Source organism: Anabrus simplex, chromosome 5 (assembly GCF_040414725.1).
Source record: "Anabrus simplex isolate iqAnaSimp1 chromosome 5, ASM4041472v1, whole genome shotgun sequence".
NCBI classification, from domain to species: domain Eukaryota; kingdom Metazoa; phylum Arthropoda; class Insecta; order Orthoptera; family Tettigoniidae; genus Anabrus; species Anabrus simplex.
In genome coordinates, this window is record NC_090269.1 from 30,102,510 (window position 1) to 30,120,193 (window position 17,684).

General features: G+C 37.7%; 1 protein-coding gene across 4 annotated transcripts in view; it reads left to right on the forward strand.

Moving 5' to 3' along the window:
- The window catches only part of Pabp2 (poly(A) binding protein nuclear 1), a 234,591-nt gene that overhangs the window by 151,617 nt on the left and 65,290 nt on the right, over positions 1–17,684 (forward strand). For all 4 annotated transcript variants that reach the window (XM_067147924.2, XM_067147927.2, XM_067147925.2 and 1 more), the window contains one exon: positions 4,125–4,252. In XM_067147924.2, coding sequence (XP_067004025.1) covers positions 4,125–4,252 — 128 coding nt within the window. The remainder of the gene's footprint in view (positions 1–4,124; positions 4,253–17,684) is intronic.

Consider the following 17,684-nt stretch of genomic DNA (forward strand, 5'->3'; position numbering starts at 1 on the left):
TGAATTGTTGTACGTGTTGATGGCTGTGTTCCATACACATTACGCCATTGCCATTGTACTTCCATCATGTTTCTTACTTCCAGTACCACTTCAGTACAGCCTTGCGTTGCTCAAACAACGATCTTACATTCATTGCTGCATTGTCATCTGCTGGTAAACGTGCGCCATTCACGTGACCATCATCTATTGAGAAAACAATGGACTACGCTACTGCACAAAAATTGCAACGATATGTCATTTTGTCGATATAGATGTTGATTCCCATGGGGAATTATTATTATTATGTCATTTTGTTCCAAAGATATTAACTAACAAATAGTGTCTACATTTTTCTGGACCCCTCTGTAGTAGAGCATACAGAAGTTTATTATAAGTTTATTATATGCACTAGCCTTGCGTCTTGGGTGGTGTGCTAAGTCCCAACTGACGAGCCTAACTTAGCACACGAGGGCGAAACGCAGGCAACCAAGAATGAGTTAGCTGGAAAATTTATAATGTCCAATAACGGACCATAATATTGGTATTATAAATTTACTCATTCAGGACAAATATTTTAGGTTTCCTATGGGAATCAACACCTACATCATTATAACAATGTATATCTGGGACAATTTAATCCCAAGAATTACACAGATTGACGTGGGGCCTTCCGGCTTACGTCAATGTTTACTCAAGCAGCAGATAAGAAATTGTTTGGTTAGTTGGATTATGTACTCATTTTGGTTGTCATGTAGGATGCCAGGAATACATTCTCTCCGTTTCTCAGTAATAGACATTCTGTATAACGTGGAAAAAAGGCCCCAAATTCTGCAAACCAACATTCCTAAAAGGCACTATCATGCAATTTAGCATTATATATGCGCCAAAGTCACAAGAAAAGTCATATTATGCAATATTAAACGTCCAAAAATTCGCTATTAAATCCAAAATCTTCAAAATATGCATTATGCATGAATTTTGTCCTAAAAAGGCCAAAACATGCAAACATGCACGGAAAAAGAACAGCTATTTGGAATTGTTAAGCCATAACACGAATATTTGCAAAGTTTGAGAATTGTAACCAGCTTATTTTAAACATGCATTTGCATGGAAATCCGGCTCTAGAGATGACCCTTTGGATCACTGTAAAATCTTTTGTTTTAAAGTCCACAGCACTTTTAATTTGGGTGTGACTGGAGCAGGGGAAAAAAGGCCACATTAAATTTAAAAAATAATGTTAATAAAATTATTACAGTTCCTGTTGTTCTTTTTTAATATGACCAGCACATATCCATAAGAAGATTGAGAAATAAAGCAGTTGCATTATAAAATTAATTCTTATGTATGAGACACTGTACATGTCCCATTGCTGCCATGAAAGGACTCCTTTGATGAATGAAATGGTAAGTTTCCACCAGCAAACCACAATGTCCTCTCCTGGAAGCGCTGATTAACAAGACATTGTACGATAAAAATTTCATTATGATCTGTATTGACAGGAGTTACAGTTGGTAGTTGGATTAACAAGATGGTGAGTAATCGTGCAGTTGGAGGTAGATAAAACTGATGATGCAAAAATGACATAACCACTCCCGTACGCATGTTACACATCAGAGGTCACAAACCCACGCTACTTGCGTGATAGGAAACGTGATGATGGAGGTATAATATGATTTTGGCTTTTTAGCTTTCGGCAGTACTGAAGACCCTCATTGAACACAATTTTGTAGGGAGCAGATTGGAATCTCTGTCCAGCGAGGTAATAATGCTGGACATATTTCCATTTACCGTTCCACTGAATGAAATTTTCTGTCTTCTGACACTTTTGCAGCCAGAGTGAAGCATTATGGACAGCAGCAGGAATTTTCTATGATTGTTGTTTTAATGTTCGTATTTCACAATCACCCTGTATAGGTAAACTTGTTAACTAGATTAAAAAACAGTATTGATATGAAAACGGTAAATTTACTTCTGCCATAACTTGACACTTCTTGTCTGTTGTTTTATTGTGTGTGTGGTCTGTTATTAGTTGGCATTCCACACTACAGTTGTAGTAGGCTTTCTCACAACAGGAGCATGAATTGTCTTCATGATATCTAAAGGTCATGAACAATGGCGGACCAGATGAAAACACGGATTGAGAACGCTCTCAAAACGATAGTTAATATTACAAAAACAAGTAGTTACCATAAGAATGAGAAGAAAGAAGACATACTAAAAGCGGTAAGCAGAGAAACTGCTTTGATATAATAACTAATGTAGTGAAGGACAAGAACAACGAATTGATTGATTCTGAAAGCGAGGTTATACAATACCAAAGAGAAGACGTATCAGAGGGAGAAGACAATTTGATTCCAAGACAACTAGCGCCATCTGATGGCCACAGCCAAGAACCTGCAAGTAACTCCAACTGGCAGCAACTCCCATCTAGCGGCCACACCCAAGCAGGAGAAGGTAGCTCGACCTCGGAACAAATAGCTTCATCTCCTGGGCCCAGACAGCATCTGCACAGAACACCTGAAAGACTCTCTACCTGTCATGCTAGACTACTGGGTAGCACTATTCAACACATGCATGCACACTGGGGAAATTCCAGAACAGTGGAGATTGTCAACAATCAAAATGATGTTTAAGAAAGGAGAAGCTGACAATCCTGATTCATATCGAGGTATAGCCCTCGAAAATACATCATTGAAAATCTTCATGAAAATCTTAACAACCAGGCTTGCAGAAGAAATAGACTCCCAGATACCAGAAAATCAATTTGGCTTCCAAAAGGGGAAAAAGCCCACTACATGCCGTAAAATGCCTAATAGAACAATTCCAAAATACATTGAGGCATCCAGGAAAGAAATATTTTGTAGTCTTCATAGACTATCATAAGGCTTTTGACCTTGTTGATAGAGCAACACTTGACCGGAAACTCAATTACCTAATAGGGGCCACACATCTGATAGCAATCATAATCTCGAATATCCTCAAATATAACTTTGTCCAAATATCAGACAACATAACCCTATCCAAAAAAGTAACCCCAACAAACGGAGTCCTACAAGGTGACCCAATCAGCCCAATTTTATTCAACATCATGACAGCAGACATCACAGAAATAATCATAGATACCTCAGTATTGCTTATACTTTACGCAGATGATATGGCAATAGGCTCGGAAAACATAGAAGAGCTCCAAGAGGTCCTCAACAGGCTCACATCATGGGCTGAAAGAAACGGTTTGCAAATAAACCACAACAAAACTAAACAAATGACCTTTAGGAAAGGAGGAAAACGTGCACCTAAAAATACAATAACCATGCACAACAAACCTCTAGAAGTAGTGCCGAAATTCAAGTACCTTGGAGTTACCCTCCAAACTACTCTAACATCCTACAATATCCACGTCAAAGAGGGAGCAGCCGCAGCAATAAAAGTCATCTACAACATTCAACAACCTCAACAAATATCATTGGGTACAGCAAGGCTACTGTTCAAGACAGCCATATCACCAATAGCAACCTATGGAATTAGCATCACCTGGGCAGAACTCATACTTAGCGACCTGATGACAATAGAAATAGTCAAGGCCCGATATCTCAAGAGAATTCTAGGCATTGGGAAGTCAGCCCCTTAAAGGTTAACATATGTTATAACCAAACCTACTTCATTGATGATATCAAAACACAATTTTGTCTACTAAACACCAAGCCCTACGAGAATGCGCGCCGAACCTTGAACGAGAAACAAAATTCTGTTTGGTCCGACTTCTACTCCTCGGACGCCATTATGACGGAAGAGTAGAAGCAAGCAAATTACAAGCTACGGCATGTAATCACACGTAACGCCACTCATGGATTTCACCACAGATTCTGCCAAACCAAAAACTCCCGCCAGCCGAACGAAGACTGTATATGTAACCTCTGAAATGATCATTGTGAAAGATACCATGCACAAAACTGCAAAATTAGGACAACCTCAGTAATAAGAATAGCATTAGCATAATTGACCATCTGTACAAAATTGTTTTTGCACATTGTGCACTTTGTATTTAATAATAATGAAGGTAATGAAAATTATTATTTGTTGTATGTATGTATGTTGAATTTGATAACACTCTAGAATTTATTATAAATATGTTTTATCCTCTCTAGGTTATGCCCAAAAGAACTAATCGACCCGGCTTAAGCATGACGAACCGTCCGCCCAGAGGTAGGGGATATCGGGGAGGCAGAGGAGGTAGAGGAGCTTCTTATTACGGTTACAGAGGAAGAAGACCAAGGTATTGTGAAAATAGAATTTTGCATACAAATCTGTAGATTCTTTAAGGAGTAAAACTGCCAGTGCAACTTAATGAAGGCTTGCATGTTAAAAAACATTTAAAAAATTTATCATGTTGATGCGAATGCATTGGGACAGTGAAGTAGGCTTTCAGAAATAAGATCGGTACCGTAATATGATCCTCTCTCATACTGAAGTATTACATGTTTAAATTATTATTCCACTCATCCATGCTAGGTACTACTGCTTGTGTACATCCAGCTCTGTCGACAGGTACAGTAATATACTAAATCTATGACTGGTCAGTTAGTCGCTCCTTGGCAATACAGTGGTATCTTTCGCTCTAATGGTCAGCATACATTCCATGTTGAATTTACCTTTTTATCTCCCCCCCTGCATTTGTAATTCTCAACAAATACTTCTCTAAAATCCGTCTCTTATGACTACTGTTCTCATTCCAGTGACATGCCTGCTGCTTACCCCACTTTCATCTATGCACTACAATGAAGAAACACTAGTACCTGCTTAACCCTAGTGCAGTTGTATTTTGAATAAGTATTACCAAAACAAATAGACAATGTAGCTGACAAAGGTACTATATCCAGTCCATATGTGATTTCAACAGATACCAAAATACTGTGTATAAAGGAAAGAATTATAAAGAATCCTACCAAAAGACGAGCCATGACACTTTGGTCCAGGATGTTGAAATACATGTAGTAGATGGCTAGTTCGTGGGATGCCCATCTGGTGGCCATGATCATTATAGTTGAGGACAAAACATGACGACCTCAGTTCCTAGAAGCGAGCTGTAAATCCCACCCTGCACCCTGCTGAGTTAATGAGCTCTAAGTGATCCTTGTTTGTTTTGGAGAGGCTGCCGAACCACTTTCTTCCTCACTTTCTGTAGCATTTACCCTTTCTTCGTGTAGAGTGCAGTAGCCGATTTGGCATCTATGGCTGCAGCAGAGGTAGTAAATCCTATTAGTCACTAATAGACACCGAGCTGCCGCTGGAAAGTAGTGGTGTGAGGGGAGGTCGTTATGATTTGTCCCCAACTATAAGATGTGAAGTTTATAAATGATCTGATTCAGCGGTTAGCCGGTTTGAGTCTCGTTGGCAAGAAAAAATTTCACCATCAGGATGTGTGTGTGTGTGTGCGTGTGCGTGTGCGTGCATGCAATTTCTAATCACTAGATTGCATGCCAAATGCATGGATTAAATTCCAAACCTCTCCGCAGTTTCATACAAATGAGGGCATATGACGCTGTTGATGGTGATTTGTCCGTCAGATGGGGACGTAAACCCTTGAGCAATTGCTTTGGTACTATTCGACGGGAGTAGGCTATGTACGGGCACTGGGTTTCACCCTGCCCCTTCCTGTTACGATATATTATGTCATTCATTTCATCTCATTAACTCCTCTGATGAGGTTGATAACAGGAAGGGAATTCGGTCGTAAAAACTCTCTGGAAAGACTCATCTCATTTCATACCTGACCCATAGAGAAAAGTTCATGGGATATACTGTCAAATTAAAGGGATCTTCTTCTTACAAAGTTTGCTTTTCTTACAGAATATTATGTATTTAATTGTGCCTTTATAAAGTGGTAGAGTTACGACTCTTGTCTCTCTCTTACACTTAACTATATATTAGACTTTGTTGATATTTTAAAGATGTTTGATCATCTCTTGTTTGATAGCCCATGTCAAGATGAAATGATCTGGACTGGGTGGGTGCACAGACTCTTATTGCAGTGAGAAGGCTAGGTGGTGGAGGTCGTGCCACTATCAAATTGCTTCTTTCTCAGATTGGTGTTTTCAGGACTTGTGCAGTGTGACACAGTGCACCCATTCTTCCGTCATTGCGAGTTGCACTTGCCAAACTCTTTCAATGCGTACAATCTTCTTTGTTGGTTGTCATCTTTCATGATATCCACAGTTTCTCAGTAGAGATGGCATATAAGATTGCAGTTTCCTCAAATTTAATGTCGCAATTGAGGAATAAACAGCACTGCCAATATTTCACGTTGAATATAGCAACAATGACATTTGTGCTCTTTCAGTCTGGTCTTAATGCTGCGTTTGGTGATCCCAGCATAAACATTTCTACACAAATGGGGAATACATTACACGCTTGCCTTTGCAAGACAGTATCAAAGGGTAGAGAAAGGTCCACCTATTCAATACCATTAGATTAATATATCATACATAATTGGTACTAGTTTCGACTTGCTACATTAGGTCATCTTCAGCCATGATTAAATTGAAAATACATGCATACATATTACCACCAATAAAAAATATACAAATTGGTAGCCTATGTCTTAAGTAAAATCCATATCTAAAAGAGTGATGAAACGTCAGACTTCATGTTTAAGATTGAAACTAAAATGACACATTAAAACTGTTGTGACTGGTACTGGGCTGTGCCAAAGTCCTTATAATCAAGTATTCTTGAGTCTTGAATTGAACTTGGAGCTGATATTCATTGTTTGTGAAGTGGACCCATTTGATCTACAAATTATGCCTTGTTGATTAGAATGTATGAATAACAGTTTTGTATACCTGAAGGGGACATTCAAAACTTGAATAAGTGGCCTTTCCATCAGATGTAATGATCTATTGTTTTGATTCAGTGTGAAGTGAATGTCTGAAAAAAAAGAAAAACTTTGAAGTTAATTTTGAGAAAAGAAGGGAAGCTAAATGATGATTAACATACAGCTATATTACACCTTCAAAATGAATTGATTGTTATATGATCAGTAGCTAAAACAAATAGGTATAATGTACAATTTATCAATAAGATCATCAATACAACTAAAAGATGTCAAATTTCTACTTTAACCAGAGAATCAACAGACAGAAAAAAAAAACATTCTTCCTTTACATTCAATAGTGCAAATATATACCAAATCTATATATTGTAAACTAGTCCCCATTCGGATCTCCGGGTGGGGACTACACGAGAGGGGGCAATCATCAGGAAGATGAATACTGACATTCTGCGAGTCGGAGCATGGAATGTTAGAAGTTTGAATTGTTGTGGTAGGTTAGAGAATCTGAAAAGGGAGATGGATAGACTAAAGTTAGATGTAGTTTGTATAAGTGAAGTACGTTGGCAGGAAGAACAGGATTTTTGGTCAGGCGACTACCGAATTATCAACACAAAATCAAACTGGGAAATGCAGGAGTTGGTTTAATAATGAGTAAGAAAATAGGGCAACGGGTAAGGAACTATGACCAGCATACTGAAAGAATTATTATCGTCAAGATAGACACCAAACCAATGCCCACCACAATAGTGCAGGTCTATATGCCTACTAGTTCAGCGGATGATAAGGAAATCGAAAGAATATATGAAGAGATAGAAGATTTAATACAATATGTAAAAGGTGACGAGAATCTAATTGTGATGGGAGACTGTAATGCAGTTGTGGGCCAATGAAGAGAAGGTAGTACAGTAGGAGAATTTGGATTGGGAAAAAGGAACGAAAGAGGAAGTCAGTTGGTTGAATTCTGCACTGATCATAATTTAATCCTTGCCAATACTTGGTCCAAACACCACGAACGACGGCTGCATACGTGGATGAGACCTGGAGACACTGGAAGGTATCAAATAGACTTCATTATGATTAGGCAGAGATTCAGAAACCAGGTGTTGGATTGCAAAACTTTCCACGGAGCAGACGTGGACTCTGACCACAACTTGTTGGTCATGAAATGCCATCTGAAGTTGGAGAAATTGAAGAAAAGAAAGAATGCAAAAAGATGGGATCTAAGCAAGTTGAAAGAAAAGAGTGTGAGGGATTCTTTCAAGGAACATGTTGCACAAGGGCTAAATGAAAAGGCTGAAGGAAACACAATAGTGGAAGAGTGGATAATCATGAAAAATGAAGTCAGTAGAGCTGCTGAAGAAATGTTAGGAAGGAAGAAAAGATCAGCAAAGAATCAGTGGATAACTCAGGAGATACTAGACCTGATTGATGAACGACGAAAATACAAGAATGGTAGAAATGAAGAGGGCAGAAAAGAATACAGGCGTTTAAAGAATCAAATTTATAGAAAGTGCAAGGTAGCTAAGGAAGAATGGCTGAAGGAGAAGTGCAAGGATGTCAAAGGTTGTATGGTTCTGGGAAAGGTAGATGCTGCATACAGGAAAATCAAGGAAACCTTTTTGAGAAAGGAAATCTAGGTGTATGAATATTAAGAACTTGGATGGAAAGCCACTTCTAGGGAAAGGAGACAAAGCAGAAAGATGGCAGGAACATATCCAACAGTTGTATCAAGGTAAAGGTGTAGATAATTTGGTTCCGGAACAAGAAGAGGCTGTTGACGCTGATGAAATGGGAGACCCAATTTTGAGGTCAGAGTTTGATAGAGCTGTGAGTGACCTAAATAGGAACAAGGCACCTGGAATTGATGACATTCCCTCTGAATTACTGACTTCCTTAGGAGAAACCAGCATGGCAAGGTTATTTCATTTAGTGTGTAAGATGTATGAGACAGGAGAAGTCCCATCCGATTATCAGCAGAATATTGTTATACCTATTTCCAAGAAAGCCGGTGCTGACTAGTGTGAAAACTACCGTACCATTAGTTTAGTATCTCATGCCTGCAAAATTTTAACACGTATTATTTACAGAAGAATGGAAAAACAAGTTGAAGCTGAGTTGGGAGAATATCAATTTGGCTTCAGAAGAAATGTAGGAACACGTGAAGCAATCCTGACTTTACGTCTGATTTTAGAGGATCGAATCAAGAAGGACAAACCCACGTACATGGCATTTGTAGATCTAGAAAAGGCATTCGATAATGTTGATTGGACCAAGCTATTTAAGATTCTGAAGATGATTGGGATCAGATACCGAGAACGAAGAATTATCTGCAATCTGTATAAAAATCAGTCTGCAGTGATAAGAATCGAGGGCTTTGAAAAAGAAGCAGCAGTCCAGAAAGGAGTGAGGCAAGGCTGCAGTTTGTCCTCCCTCCTTTTCAGTGTTTACATAGAACAGGCAGTAAAGGAAATCAGAGAGGAATTTGGAAAGGGAATCACAATCCACAGAGAGGAAATCAAAACCTTGTGATTTGCCGATGATATTGTTATTTTATCTGAGACTGCAGAAGATGTTGAGAAGCTGCTGAATGGTATGGACGAAGTCTTGGGTAAGGAGTACAAGATGAAAATAAATAAGTCCAAAACAAAAGTAATGGAGTGCAGTCGAATGAAGTCAGGTGATGCAGGAAATATTAGATTAGGAAATGAAGTCTTAAAGGAAGTAAATGAATATTGTTACTTGGGTAGCAAAATAACTAATGATGGCAGAAGTAAGGAGGACATAAAATGCAGACTAGCACAAGCAAGGAAGAGCTTTCTTTTGTGTGTGTGTGTGTGTGTGTGCGTGTGCGCGTGCGCGTGATATTCTCACCAGGTTCACCATTAGCTGTCATAGATGGCCTAGGTGTCACTGAAGAGGCGTAATAGGGAAATGAGGAGTGAGGTAGTTTCCCGTTGCTTTCCTCACTGAGCCAGAAGTTGCTATTGCACATCAGTCTGGCAAGCCCACTGAAATGCATGCACCACCCGACCCTATGAGTGACATTTTCACACCATTCATAGCAGGGACTGGCTGCATAAGGAATGGCATTACTGGCGTCACTCATACCTCAGCCACTTTCATATTGTCAAAGCCAGGTATAAGACAGAGACAGGTCAATGAAAGTAACAATTTTATTCTAGCCCTTACCAGAAGACATAGTGCACTGTAAACACAACTTGCTAGCAAAGGCCTAGAGCTTTCTTAAGAAGAGAAATTTGCTTACTTCAAACATTGATATAGGAATTAGAAAGATGTTTTTGAAGACTTTCGTGTGGAGTGTGGCATTGTATGGAAGTGAAACATGGACGATAACTAGCTCAGAAAGAAAGAGAATGGAAGGTTTTGAAATGTGGTGTTACGGAAGAATCTTGAAGGTGAGATGGACAAACCGAATCACGAATGAAGAGATACTGAATCAAATTGGGGAGAGGAGATTGATTTGGCTAAATTTGACAAGAAGAAGAGATAAAATGATAGGACACATCTTAAGACATCCAGGACTTCTTCAGTTGGTTTTTTAAGGAAGTGTAGGTGGTAATAACGGTAGGGGTACCGGTAGACCTAGGTATGAGTATCACAAGCAGATTAGAGCAGATGTAGGATGCAATGGTTACGTACAAATGAAAAGGTTAGCACAGGATAGGGTGGCATGGAGAGCTGCATCAAACCAGTCTATGGACTGATGACTCAAACAACAACAACATAACATGATGACGTGGTTAAAATTCGGATCAGACATTCCACTCTGGAGATAACGAAATAGAAGCAATGGAATGTTCAATCGTTACGTCACTTGGCCTTGGCTGGTTCCCCACAACGAGCGATCACCTTCCTCGCTGTCACATCCGCTGCCGGAGTGCTCAGCGGTCTTTTTAAATCATAGTAGATGAGTGTTAGCGCGAGTTGCATAAGAAATACTTAGACGGAAGTCGCGGAATGAATTACTACAATCCAGGCTATAAATAATTTTATTCTCGCTGAGTGAAATGGTAGTTTAGGCGAAGGCCTAAAATTTAATTCTCACATATTTGTTATTAGTGGTCCTGTCGATAAATACTACATAACTAAAGTTGTATAGAATTAAATTTCCAATCATCTATATCTTCTACATTTTTACTGTACCGGCTATGATAACGGAGATATTAATGAACTTGTATTTTTGTTGCCAAGTCCGTATAAACGCCTAGCCAAAAGAAAATGGGTAAACAGAATTTAACGAAAATCGGTATGTAGAATCGGAGAATATGAAACCACAGTCTAGGCTATAAATAATTTTATTCACCCTGAATAAAAATGGTAGTTTTGGGAAGGCACCTAAAATTTAATTTTTAAATACCTATGTTATTGGTCCTGTTGAAAAGTACTACATAACAAAAGTTACAGAGAATACAATTTCCAATCATTTATATTTTATTTAGTTTTACTGTACCGATTATTATAAGTGTGTATTTCACAGGCTGAAGAAAACTAAATGTGAAGGCCTACAATATAGAAAGCTCATAAAATTGATCAACAATAACATAACATTGAGCATTGTTTGTTGTGGTGTTCTTCGCCTTTATGGTGCCAATCGTCTCCGATGGGTGGGATTACTGTTGCATACCGAGGCTAACAGCCTACCTAAATATTGGCAGGAAATACCTGGCAAAATTGGATAATGTTTTTCTTTAGCATGCTATTCCTCTGTCTCACACATTTTCCGATATTGCTGGTACGTAACACACCAGTTCATCATAGTATTCCAGCTGTTCGATCCCTACTCTGAGGCGCTGATTAGAATGAGCAGTGTGCCCACTTAATGAAATAATGCTAGGGAGGAATGAAAACATTTAGTAGTAGTAGTAGTAGTAGTAGTAGTAGTAGTAGTAGTAGAATGTTCACGCTGTCTGCGGTCTGTTCACTCCCGCTCTGGAACTGTACACTGTTAAATCGGCAGTGCAGTACTATTGCAAGTGACTAATCTCATGTTTTAATCCGTATTGAAATCTGTTGATATACAATAATAATGTTTTATTATGAATCCACCTGTTCAATACATTATAATGTTATTACATTTAAAATAACTTCATTAGTTAAAAAGTTATATATGGGACATGTTTCGCTCCCTTATAGAGCATCATCAGCCAAATCTGAATCTCAAATAATTGTTATTTACGTAAATAAAGACTTAAGAACTATTAGAACATTTTTGACAAACTTAAAACTTATTCTATTAGAAAATCATAAAATATAAAATCTTTGTATACATGGCTTAATTACATGTGCTTAATAGGAAGATACATTAAAATTATGGAAGAGACAGTACTAAAATATAAAATAAATAATATATATATCATGTCCAAAATCCTAGAAAGACGTGAAGATCAATCTTAGGACCTAAATTTGAGGATTTACTTAGCAATGAGATCTGGTAAAAAAGTTATTTATCCCTTGTGGATAAGAGTCTATAAAGATTCAAAATTTATTGTCAATTTGATGATTGAACTTATAACAGGATAAATGTTGGTCTTCAAGAAATTTAAATGCTTGTTGTCATGTGACCTCGGCGAATGCTGTTGAAAAGATATGTTCTTATAGATGTCAATGACCGTTCGTTGAACTAATGGATTTGATAAGGATGATTGAAAGGGACGTAAATCAACGTTTGTATTGAAAGCTGCTGCTTGGTTTATCTTGGTTTACCAACATGTATCCAAATATACCGGTTAAAGAAACCATCAATATCATCAAACACAATCTCCTTACATACAGTAAATTAAGTAGATGTGAAATAGATGAATTCGTAAACCTACTGAAATTTGTATTAAACAATAATTACTTCACATTTAATAAAAAGATTTACCATCAAACATGCCTAGCAATGGGAGACCCCACGTCGGGCATACTGGCAGACATATATATGGATCATTTGGAGCAAAACAAAATAAACACAAAAATAAATGGACTTTGCCTTTGGATCAGATATGTAGACGACACCTTTGTCATAATAGATAGCCAAAAAAAAAATGATAGTGAAAAAATCCTAAGTTTCTTAAATAATATTGACCCAAATATAAAATTCACGAAAGAAGATGAAACTAACAACTCAATAAACTTCCTGGATATTAATGTAACACGAATAAGAGATAGATTTGAATTTCAAATATTTAGAAAACCATCATACGCTCCTCTAACGATAAAAAATGATTCTCTTCACCCAAAATCACATAAACAGGTGGCTTTTTACAGTTTAGTTTATAGAGCTTTCAAAATCCCCCTTTCAGAGAGTAACTTAAAAAAGGAACTCGATTTTATAAAAGATCTGGCCTCAATTAATGGATATGAAATAAATATAGTCAATCGGATCATCAATAAAGTAAAACAAATGTTAGTAACTAATCTTACTCCCGAAAAAACTAAGCAGTCCAAATTCGCAACGTTTACATTCACCAATCCAGCCATTTTTCAAATAATTAATCCCATCAAAAAACGAGATGTGAATGTAGCATTCAAAACACAAAATACAAACAGAAACATTTTTTTCAACCACAATAGTATAAATTCCAACAAGAACCCTTATCTAAGTTCTGGCATCTATAGATTAACATGTGTAGAATGTAAATGTTCATATGTTGGCCAAACTGGCCGTAACTTTCTCACAAGATACTTAGAACATGTTAATGCTACAGAGCACAACAAACATTCTGCGATGAGTGCCCACATGAGAGAGTCAGGCCACCAATTTACAACCATAGAGAAAGACCTAAAAATTATAAAGAAGATAGAAAAAGGTAAACTAATGACAGAATTAGAAAATATTTATATCCACATTAGACCAGTATTTCAATAAGGAAAAAAAATTAAATGACGAAATTGAAATAAGAAATCCGTAACACGAACAATTACCGAAACTCTTAAAGACGCTTAATCTAGAATAAAGTAATTTTGCCAAAGTTTTCATTCCCAAAACAACTAATAATCATCCAACATTCAAGAACTCAACCCCTCCCTGCGCTCCTACTAGATATTCCCCTTCCAAAACCACACCCACAAACATTTCTCCTCCTACCCCTACTCCCTCCCCTCAACCCCCACCACCTCACTCTTACAACACAAGGAGTAGACTCAGAACAGACAGTCACTACATATCCTCGGACAACACCAAACCGACAAACAGCAATTGGAGGGGTAAGTGAAGTTTCTAGAAGCACACTCTTAACTAGCAACACAAATTCCGATTACTTACAAGATTCCTTTCTTGTTACAGACATTCAACAAGATAAACCAAGCAGCAGCTTTCAATACAAACGTTTCAATCATCCTTATCAAATCCATTAGTTCAACGAACGGTCATTGACATCTATAAGAACATATCTTTTCAACAGCATTCGCCGAGGTCACATGACAACAAGCATTTAAATTTCTTGAAGACCAACATTTATCCTGTTATAAGTTCAGTCATCAAATTGACGATAAATTTTGAATCTTTATAGACTCTTATCCACAAGGGATAAATAACTTTTTTACCAGATATCATTGCTAAGAAAATCCTCAAATTTAGGTCCTAAGATTGATCTTCACGTCTTTCTAGGATTTTGGACATGATATATATATTATTTATTTTATATTTTAGTACTCTCTCTTCCATAATTTTAATGTATCTTCCTATTAAGCACATGTAATTAAGCCATGTATACAAAGATTTTATATTTTATGATTTTCTAATAGAATAAGTTTTAAGTTTGTCAAAAATGTTCTAATAGTTTTTAAGTCTTTATTTACGTAAATAACAATTATTTGAGATTCAGATTTGGCTGATGATGCTCTATAAGGGAGCGAAACATGTCCCATATATAACTTTTTAACTAATGAAGTTATTTTAAATGTAATAACATTATAATGTATTGAACAGGTGGATTCATAATAAAACTTTATTATTGTATAGTGCAGTACTATTCGTTAAAAGTGAGAAAATGTGTGGTTTTTCATTTGATTGAGTATTTCATATGATGGCATTGTTTTTAATCGTAACTGACGTTGTTGTAATGTCCTATGTGGATTGCAGTTGAAAACCACTGAGACAGTCTGTCTGAGGATCTAAAACGCAGGTGGAGAGTGAGTGTCTGCCAGTACAATGAAAACACCCCAACTTGATTGTGACTGGTCGGCAAGAGGGCCTACCATTACAATGAAAATTCCGTAACCTAGTCTTCACATAACAAAAGATGGATGGCAACTTGCCCGTCGCGTTTCTGTGGTAAAGCTAAGAGCTATGGAATTTAATACAATCTTATTCACAACGTGTACACTACCTAACCTAGAATTCTGTATGCATTGTAGAGTTCCGTAGCAAAGCATGGATACATCAGCTAGTTACTAATATTTTCAAGATAAACAACCAACAAATAGCTTTTAAAACAAATAATAACAATTTTTCCAATTTCTATAATATGTGTACCATTAATCAAACTAATACATTTTCTCAATCAGGTGTGTACAAACTACAAGGCAATAGCTTTAAAATTACATACATAGGACAAACAGGAAGTAATTTTCCAATAAGATACATGGAACACGTTAATGCTTCAAGATACAATTGGGTCTCTGCCATGGCACAGCATGTGGCAGACTTTAAGCATAGTTTTACATCAATTGACCAATATTTATGTAGGCCTATATTGAAAGTGGATAAGAAGGGTACCATGCTCAACATATTGGAGACTGTTACATTCATTTAGAACAGAACTTTAACCCTAACTATAATATTAACGAAATCAATGAAAAAACCTAATATTCTGTTTGACATAATCATTCCTATATACACAAAGTATAAATGTCCGACTCGTTGGCTGAATGGTTAGCGTACTGGCCTTCGGTTCAGAGGGTCCCGGGTTCGATTCCCGGCCGGGTCGGGAATTTGGTTAATTCAAATGGCTCGGGGGCTGGGTGTTTGTGCTGTCCCTAACGTCCCTGCAACTCGCGCACCAAACATAACACTATCCTCCACCACAATAACACGCAGTTACCTGCATATGGCAGATGCTGCCCACCCTCACCGGAGGGTCTGCTTTACAAGGGCTGCACCAGGCTAGAAATAGCCACACGAAATAAATATACAAAGTATAAATGTAAAAAAGACACGTCAAGTCCAGCAATCTGCTCATTCCCACCTATCCACCCCTGGCTATATTGAATCAAGACCTTGGATTTGCGGCCTGTACCTTATCATATATATTATTTCAGTAGTATAGATCCCTTTTGTGGCACTCACATGTAACCGATTGTAACAAATAGGCATTCAAAAGAAAGAGAATAGACATTAAGAGTGACAAATAGCACTCTCATTTCATAAAAATCAATTTCTTTTAAAAATGAGTTAAGAAAAATTGTACAAAGTGTGCGATTTGCAAATGCTGTTGCTGTAGGAAAATATGCACTATCATTGCTGTGCACTTCACATGGCCACTGGGTCGCCTGTTTGATGCCATTATAATATGCTGTCATAGTAACGATTTAATAATCATCATCATCATCATCATCATCATTTCCCTTTATCCAGCTGTAGCCGGTTAGGGGCAAATATGGTTCCTCTCCACTTTCTTCGGTCTTTCCACCACTCCTCCTCCAACACTGTGTCCCAGTCCAGGTTTCTTTCTATGATGCTGCGTTGGATGGTATCCTTCCATCTCAATCGTGGTTGTCCACGGCCTCTCCTTCCTTGGATTTGCATTTCCATCACCTTTTTTTTTTGGCATTCTTTCGTCGCTCATTCGCTTTATGTGCCCAAACCATCTTAGCCGCCTCTTCTCTATTCTATCGTTCATTTTTTCCACTTCAATTTCTTCCCGGATTTTCTCATTCCTTATTTTGTCTCTTCTACTCTTCTGTATCATACTCCTCAAAAACTTCATTTCGGCTGCCTGTATTCGACTCTCATCCTTCTTTGTCATTGTCCAAGTTTCTGCTCCGTAAGTTGTTATGGGTACGTAATACATCTTGTACATAGTATCCTTTGCTTCCATTGGCATATCTTTGTCCCATAACATATTTCTTACACTATGATAGAAACAACTTCCAGCTTGAATCCTTTTACTAATCTCAGCATCCAGTCGAGCATTCTCCATTAATTCACTCCCCAGGTATTTAAACGTTTCCACTACTTCCAGGGGCTTGTCTGCAAGTCTAATCTGACCTTTCCCTTCTTTCTCCCCTCTAGCCATAACAAGAGTTTTACTCTTTTCTACACTTATTTTCAATCCACATTCTTCGATCTTCCCATTCACCACATTCAACTGTGCTTGAACCTTCCTGTTGTCTTCTCCCCAAATCACAATATCATCTGCAAATAACATCATGTTCATTTCTCTTCCTCCATATGCTGCTTTTGCTGTTCTCATGATGTCATCCATTACTATTGTAAACAGGATTGGTGATAGAACACTTCCCTGTATTAGCCCACTAGTTATTTTGAACCAACTTGTCCTGCCAACTTGTGTTTGCACGTAACAACAACATTCCTTATACAATGCCATGATCATTTTTATTAATCCCTGTCCAGTTCCTTTTTGCACCAGACTGTCCCAAACTTTCGTCCTGGGGACTCTGTCATATGCCTTTTCAATGTCAATGAAAGTCATCACCATATCATTCCCGTACTCTCAGTGCTTTTCCATTAGTTGTCTCAATGAAAATGGGCTCTATTGTTGACCTTCCACTTCTGAAACCAAACTGATTTTCCTGCATCTGATTCTCAACCCTCAACCTTATTCTACTTTCCAGTATCCTTTCCATTATCTTAGCAACATGGGATATTAGAGTAATTCCCCTGTAGTTCTTCAAAACTTTCTTATCACCT